The 8330-nt window shown below is 30.6% G+C and overlaps 1 protein-coding gene across 1 annotated transcript; it reads right to left on the reverse strand.

Annotated features, from left to right (window-relative positions):
* Positions 1 to 3410: 3410 nt before the first annotated feature.
* Positions 3411 to 5935, reverse strand: LOC110930503 (aquaporin PIP1-3). Its single transcript, XM_022173816.2, has 4 exons — positions 5531 to 5935; positions 4800 to 5098; positions 3745 to 3885; positions 3411 to 3650 (listed from the first exon to the last, which is right to left on the reverse strand). Exons 1-4 carry the CDS (start codon positions 5856 to 5858, stop codon positions 3555 to 3557), a joined length of 864 nt encoding a protein of 287 aa, XP_022029508.1. The 5' UTR covers positions 5859 to 5935; the 3' UTR covers positions 3411 to 3554.
* Positions 5936 to 8330: the final 2395 nt, after the last annotated feature.

Here is an 8330-nt window from a genome sequence, read left to right on the forward strand (position 1 = left end):
TTTTTTATACCAATTCTATAGGCCCTCAACTTTATAGTTTGCTTATGGCCTCTAAAAATGTTGGAACGGCCCTTATTTGTTTAGACCCATTACAATTTAGTCTTGTTTTATATAACTAAAATATCACCCAATACAATTTAGTCTAGTTTTATTAAATTTTAGGCACAACAATATGAAGTTCACCTTTATTTAAGATTGGTGTTTGTCCAGGCATTTTCACTTATTTTCATTTACATATGTGAACCATTCATTATACTGTTAACGTACACATATAAACGAACACGTTCATATTCATCTTCTTAACGAACAATCACAAACATAAAAATTGCGTGCGTTTCATTATTCATGTTCAAGCGTTGGTTCAGTTTATGTTCATTCGGTTCGTTACAAAACATATATAGAAGGTTACGGAGAAAAAAAGTTAAAAAGAAGTAGTTAATTTAACGTAGAGAGGCGAAGTATAGTGGGTGCCCGGGGGTGCACCCGCCCACCCCAATATTTCGGTTAGAAGTGTACAAGTTCCGATTTTTCGTCCGAAAATTTTAAAATTATATAGGATCCCCCCCCCCCCGATTATTTTTCCTAAATTGTATATCCTAAATATTTATTAACTTTGTATATAGATGATGGGTAATTTGGTAAATATACACTTTGTTTTATTTGGAACTATTATTATTTGACCAGATTTGAATCGAATAGCCAACCCGACCCGAAACATAACGATAGAAAAAAAAATTGGGTCTCATCACTTTACGCCCGCTCGAAACTTTTGGTCAAGCTCCGCCACTACTAATGATCCATGTTGAAACCTCATACAGTTTTTATAAATCAGTCTGTCAACCTAAATGACTTTAAATAAAAGTACTCATTGATTAAAAATGGTGAATTGATATTTTTGGGACGTAAAGTTAGTTTAGGTGAAGGTGAGGTGAGGAGCAATTGTGCAAATGTGCAATGAATTGATGAAGTGGACATCAAATTAATTAATGGGCTACGATTTATGAGTCAAAAACAAGCAAATGGATTGCACATAAATGTTAAATGGGCTGCTAATTTTTAACTGGGCTTCGGGGAGTTGACAAGACCACAAGACATGTCAAATAGGTTGCATAGTATAATTGTTCAATTCAATTCAATTAAATATATTGTTACAATAATAACTAGTATAATTCTCCACGCTACGCGACGGGAATTTGATTACTATCGGTTCTTTTAGTTACAGTAATGACACTCGGTATACAACCGAAAGAGAAAACCCCAATAGAATAAGTTGTCATATAGTCAAAAGGACGTCGACGCGTGTTTTACGTCAGTCGAAAACTATAAAAATAAATGTCGGTAATGGTTACGATAGCCACAATATTAATATCGATATTGTTCGGTGAAGATCGCCATGATAATGATACTGTAGTATCCAAAAATTTAAAAAAAAATTAACAAGAAAAATTTAGAATATTATATTAAATGTAAGTTATTAAAACCTAACTCATAAAACAACATTTTTTATAATGTTTAAAATTTACCTAAAAAGATAAAATGGCAAAACTAATAAATTTCCACCCGGTTGCATAAAAAATGTGGACAACTCTTCTAATTTATTCATTTCATATATAACCATTTAAATACAAGGGCTGAAATTGTTTAAAAATAAGTAAAAAAGTTTAATGTTCAAAATGTAAAACTAAAAAACAACATTGTTGCTTCACATTTAATATATTAACACAAAGTTTGGTTTTCGTGATAAAATATATTATTCTGTTCTTGCAAAATTTGTTAACGAAGTCTCAATAAATTTAACCCTTTATTTAAAACTCCGTAAATGTATAAATGACAAAATAATATTAGTTAATTTTATTTTAAGTTTCGTAAAATCTATTTGATAACAAACTAAACAAAATGTTCAAATATATAGTTAAGATCAAATTAGATAATTAAGTTTGAATTTGAAGTAAATAGATAAATATAAAAGTAATAATTAATTCAAATAAATAATATTATAAATGAGAAGAAGATTAAACTAAATAATAATTATCAATAAGATATTGAACTAAATAATATTTAGTAGGAGAGTTATTTATAATGACAAGTGTCCCCAAAGTGGTTTCTTTTATTATAGAGTGAAGATTATAATATTTATACTAATCAAAGTCTTATAGTATTTTTAATTTTACATATTTGTATAATAACCCATAAAATTATATAGCTCTTGTTATGTTTTTATTGTTATAACAGAATTTAGCTAATATAACTCTAAATTTTTTTTAACCACGAATATTTCTTCAACTTTACTTTATATCAAAACTAGGTTAGAACTCCGTGTATTACACGAGTTGAATAAATGTAATTTTATATATTAAATAATAAAAAATTATATCTTTATAAACCCCGTATATTGTACGAGTTAAATAAATGTAATTTTAATTTATTCATTTCATATATAACCATTTAAATACAAGGGCTGAAATTGTTTAAAAATAAGTAAAAAAGTTTAATGTTCAAAATGTAAAACTAAAAAACAACATTGTTGCTTCACATATTAAAACTACTATAAAGAAGCAACAAAAACATGCAATAAAACTTGTACATTGTGTTTTATGAGTTTTTCAAAAAAAAAAAAACTTGATATTTTACTTTTAATTCAAAGATTTTTACCTTTTGCATATTTAACCCTACACAATTTGTTTTTTTAACTTTAACACAAAACTTTCATTATTTGCAATTTATAATTTCACAACTTTTGTCACTTTTAGTTTTTATTTTTCGTAAATTTTCGTTTTATGTATAGTTCTAAATTTTTCGAGTTAATACGACGCAACGTACGACTGTGTGGGTGAACGTTTTTACATCGTGTATTTTTTCCCCGTTTGACAGGTTTAACATAACGTACGGGTTCTAGATCGACTTAGTTATAACTAAAGAATCCCCGCCACATTGCGGCGGGTCAGAATCCTAGTTAGAAACTAAAAAACAAAGCTTTAGTAAAAAATGTGGACACCTCTTCTAGTTTATTCGTTTCATATATAACCATTAAAATACAAGGATGAAATTGTTAAAAGAAAAATTGAAAAAGTGTAGTGGTCAAAATGTATAACTTAAAGAACAACACTATTGCTCCACATGTTGGAAATTAATATATGGAGTTTCATATATAACCATTAAAATACAAGGATGAAATTGTTAAAAGAAAAACTGGAAAAGTGTAGTGGTCAAAATGTATAACTTAAAGAACAACACTATTGCTCCACATGTTGGAAATTAATATATGGAGTAATGTAACACTATTGCTCCACATGTTAGAAATTAAAACTAATATATGAAGTAAAGTAATAATAATCTAGGGTTATTTTAAATTATTCTTTTTATGTTAATGACTTGTATATCTAAACTATAATTGTTACCCAACATATAACTTCCAGCCAAATTAATAATTCTCTTCACCATTAAATATCATTAATTAGTACACCACCTTCATAACTTCTCAAACAAGAGTACAACATTCCATGAAGAGCTTAAATACAAATAGCATCCATAATTTACACACACAACATCATAATTTAAGATCTGCTCTTGAAAGGAATGGCCCTGATGACCAGTTGATGGTACACAGCAGCAAGTGCAGCTCCAATGAAGGGACCAACCCAGAAAATCCACTGCAAATTTTACAAAATGCACATTAACCCTTTTACCACATTCATCTTAAATGTACAACTTTTTATTCAAAATGTAATCTTTATATCGACTTACGTGGTCGTTCCAAGCGTGATCCTTGTTGTAGATGATTGCAGCTCCTAGACTTCTTGCAGGGTTGATACCGGTTCCAGTGATGGGGATGGTGGCTAAGTGAACCAAGAACACTGCGAACCCGATTGGGAGGGGGGCCAAAAGCTGCAAACAGTTGCAAGTTAGATGTAAATCCACAAGCTTGAAAATCTTGCATTTTCAAACTTAAAGTTGTACACAAACATCTATTGGGCCATGTGTAGTTTTGGGCCAGTTAGAGGTTTACAATATTTAAAGTGAATTGACTAATATGCCCTTCAACTTAGAGCTATATCTAGAACATTCATGACCAAGAAAAGCACTAATTCACTAGAAAACATAAAGAGAAATGCACTGCAAAAGTGACCATCATCATCACTAACATGCAAAAAGAAAAATGAATATAAAGACATAAAGCTACTTGCCAAACTTTCCTAGATTCTCCACACAAGAAAAAAATCAACATAAAGGGTAGTCTGGTCATTATCCACAGAATAACTTAAAACAACCTTATCCCCAAAATCATTTGTTGTGTAGTATAAGATTCTTTATTAGCAACAAAAGCTGAAGTCTTTCAAGATTATAATGTTAACCATTAACCAATAATATAAACAAGAATTTCTATAACCATGATCAAATTAGATTGCTACATGAACTAAAACAGTGTTGTAAGAATCACAAGGCGCTAGTCGGCCGGTGAGTACGGATTAATTGCCGGAATTTTACAGGTTTTGGTCAAGAATCTGGCTGGAATTTGGCCAAAATCGCTAGACTACCACCGATTTTTGGCCAATCAGGACAAGATTTGACCATTGTTGACCGCCTACTTATTAATTGGCCGATCAGATAAAAATTACTTGGTGAACATCTAGCTAGCGATTAATCGACGACTAATCGGAGGCTAGTCGGGATTTTTACCACCAAAGTATGGAATACAAATAGAGAATTTCCCATATTTTATGTTAAAATTACCCAATTTTTTAAAACAATGGCTTGAATATATGACAAACTAATTATGAAGTTATAAAGAGTATACATACAGGAACATGTGAGTCTCTGGCACTTCTTTTGGCATCAGTGGCTGAAAATACAGTGTAAACCAGGACAAAAGTACCAACAATCTCAGCACCTAACCCACTACCCTTGGTGTAACCATGGGCTACAGAGTTGGCCCCACCACCCAAAGTGGTGAACTGGTTCTTGCCCATGAAACCCTTGACCACACCTGCACCACAGATGGCTCCAAGGGTCTGCATAACCATGTAGAACACTGCCCTGGTTAAAGATAGCTTTCTTGCTAGCAATAAACCAAAAGTCACTGCTGGGTTAATGTGTCCTCCTGTTTAATATCATCAACAGATCACAAGATTAGCATATAAAAATTAGATTTTTACACAAAATAATAAAAACCCATGTCATGTTTAAGCAATTTGTGGCCAATCTAAAGAGGGTTAATAGAAAAATGAATCAAATAAATCAATAATGACACCCTAAGAAAATCTTTGAAGAACTTTTTACTTAAAAAATTAAAACAATTTATTTAGCAGAAATCTTTTTTGCTCAAAACATAACAATATTGACACCCAAATAACAAAAGTGGAACTTAAAAAAAAAAAAAAAAAAAAAAAAAAAAAAAAAAAAAAAAGCCCCTTTAACTCAAAAACACAAAGAGGGCTTCCTCAATCACTAATTAGCACTTTAAACACAAAATAAATAATAAAAAAAAAAATAAAAAACAGTAATTGAAACAAGGGTGTTGTAGAAAATATACCTGAGATACCAGCAGTGCAGTAGACAAGGGCAAAGATCATACCCCCAAAAGCCCAAGCAATACCTTGAATACCCACAGTCCCACATTTAGTGGGAGATTTGACCACACCCATAACAGTCAACACAGTAATATACAAGAACAAGAAAGTTGCTATAAATTCAGCAATTCCAGCTCTATAAAAAGACCATGAAGCCAGTTCACCAGGCTCAAACAAAGGTGCTGGTGGTGGTTCTTTGTAATCTTTGTCAGTTTGAGCTGATGTTCCAATGGGTTGCCTCTCTGAGAACTTGTTGGCTCCAAGCCTAACATCTTCTTCCTTACCCTCCATTCTTTTTTTCTCTCTCTAAAAGTTTTACTCTCTCTCTCTCTAGATTGAGGTACAAAGTAGTGAGTTGTGGTGATAAGTGGAGGGTGTTTAAGTGGTTTTTATAGGTGAGAAGTCATCACTTAGCTTCTAAAAATAACTAGGAGTTTGGTAGAGGATAATGATATCAATTATCAAAGGTAATATTTAATGTGTTTATACAGTTTGTTATATAACTTGTATGTTTTGGCTGTTTTGGTGAAATAAATTTTTGGTGTATAAAAATGTTCTTTTGTATAAAGTGATATAAGAATATTTGCATTTTGTAAAAAAAATTAAATTATTTTTTTATGTTGTTTATTTTAAACATAAAAATAAATAAATGTTTTTAATAAATAAATGTATTTAATTTGTTTATACAATTTAAATGTCTTTTTACGTTTATGTTTTATCAACCTTTGTTTTTTTGTTTTGTTTATAACTCAAAATATTATATGATTATAAACTTGATTTAGTTGATTATTGTAAAATCATTTGATCACTTTTACCCTCATAATTTAATTTCACGCTAGAAAGTTAATTGTCATAATAAACAAAAATTAAGAATCTTGAAAAACATTTTTAAAATTTATTCTGCAGTTTTCCTTCTAATTAAAAATATATTGTAATATCTCACAAATTCTGGAAAGAGAATAAATACCTTTAACGTTATTAGGTATAATTATTTCAGAAATATTTGACATAGTTTAAGTTTATTCAGTTAATTAAGAAATTTGCCGTTCAAAAAAATTAACGAACTGGAAAATCAAAACAGAAAAGATATAGTAAGTTGTATAGCGTCTAAATATTGAAATACTTATCTTTTACTAATTTAGATGTTTATTCTTTCAATATTAGTAAAAGATAAGTATTTCAACATTTAGACGCTATACAACTTACTATATCTTTTACAATATTGTTATTTCTGGATATACTGAAAACAATTTTTTTTATATTAAGAAATTATTTCTGCTCATAATTTTTGTATTTAAGATTACGGCGACGTGATAGTACATATTTTCTGATTTCTCTCTACAAGTTTTTTATTTGACCATTTATTTAAATATTTTGTTAGATTTACATTTAAGTGTATATTTAGATATTAGTTAAAAGATAGTATATTTATGCCTTTGCTCATAAAATAACTTAACTTGGATGTTAAACGCTAGTAAGATTAACGCTAAATTAAACCTACAATATTTATTACACCCTTGCGCGAAGGCAAACATTCAAACTGGTGCGAAATTGACAAGGAGAAGACCCATCACCACTTCTTCTTTAACAAAGTGAATGTTGATTTCAATATGTTTTATTGTGTGTTGTTTTATCGGGTTAGTAGAAAGATATACGACACTAAAGTTGTCACATAAGACAATGGAAGCACAAAGTAAAGGGCGGTGAAGCTTAGGAAGTAGATCATGTATCCAACGTGTTCAACAACTACATTAGCAACTCCACGGTATTCAATTTTATTACTGGAAAGAGAGACAATCACCTGACATTTGAAAGAACCAGATAATAAGCTATCACCCAAAAACACATAATATCCAAAAGTGGATCTATAAATATCTAGACAGCCACCCCAACAAGATGTAGATGATACATATAATTCTTGAAATACACGCAAGAATACTGTTGGGACTAATCTTGTCATAACTCAAAAGTTGGAGGGTGCTAAGTGTTTTAGTTTATTTTATTTAGGTTTCCTAATTCTAGTATAGGGATGTTTTCTTGGGCATCAAGGTTTATTAGATAGGTTTATCTAGTTTGTTTATTTATTTTATTAATAGAGTTTGAGTCGGGTTAGGACTAGAATAAGTTTAGTATAAATAGATGGTTAGAGTCATTGTAATTAGTGTGCTCTCATTGATAAATTAATAAAAGAGTCGAACAAGTTTGTTTATATTGCGTGTTTGTTTATTCGATCAAGGGCCTGATTTCCAACAAATACAATGGTGGAGGCGGTGTCAGGGGCGTAGCATATAAGGGTCCGGGAGAGGCGCCCGACCCCCCGAACTTTCCGTTCAGTAGTGTTGTACATGTAGTTTTCGTATAGAAATTTTTGGGTATATACGTTTTCGACCCCCGGGTTCTATAGAAATTTTTGGGTATATACGTTTTCGACCCCCCAACGAAAACTTCAAGCTTCGCCACTGGGCGGTGTTGTGTAATTTGTCCGAGAAAGTAGGAAGTGGATCCTTTTTAGAGAAGAGATGGAAGTTGAATAATTTATTAAGAAAAATAGACGTAAATTTGTGTTTATCTCTAATACCATAAAAGTTTATATATTCGTATGTCTGTATAAACGGTAAACAATATACATCAATACACATTAAGAAATAACTTAACACTTATGCTAAAACCTAAGAGACTAAACCTAAAATACAAGTTACAATAATTATCAAAGGAATTTGCTTCACAAATTCTCATCATTTATGAGTTGGAGTGGTTTACAAA

Source organism: Helianthus annuus, chromosome 3 (assembly GCF_002127325.2).
Source record: "Helianthus annuus cultivar XRQ/B chromosome 3, HanXRQr2.0-SUNRISE, whole genome shotgun sequence".
Taxonomy (NCBI): domain Eukaryota; kingdom Viridiplantae; phylum Streptophyta; class Magnoliopsida; order Asterales; family Asteraceae; genus Helianthus; species Helianthus annuus.

What these genes read in the sequence shown, in the direction of transcription:
- LOC110930503 (XM_022173816.2), bottom strand. Translation starts at nt 5,858, where the DNA reads ATGGAGGGTAAGGAAGAAGATGTTAGGCTTGGAGCCAACAAGTTCTCA. An exon ending in CTGCACTGCTGGTATCTCAG is followed by an intron (nt 5,099 to 5,530) that starts GTATATTTTCTA and finishes GATATTAAACAG; the next exon opens with GAGGACACATTAACCCAGCA. An exon ending in CCAGAGACTCACATGTTCCT is followed by an intron (nt 3,886 to 4,799) that starts GTATGTATACTC and finishes AACTGTTTGCAG; the next exon opens with CTTTTGGCCCCCCTCCCAAT.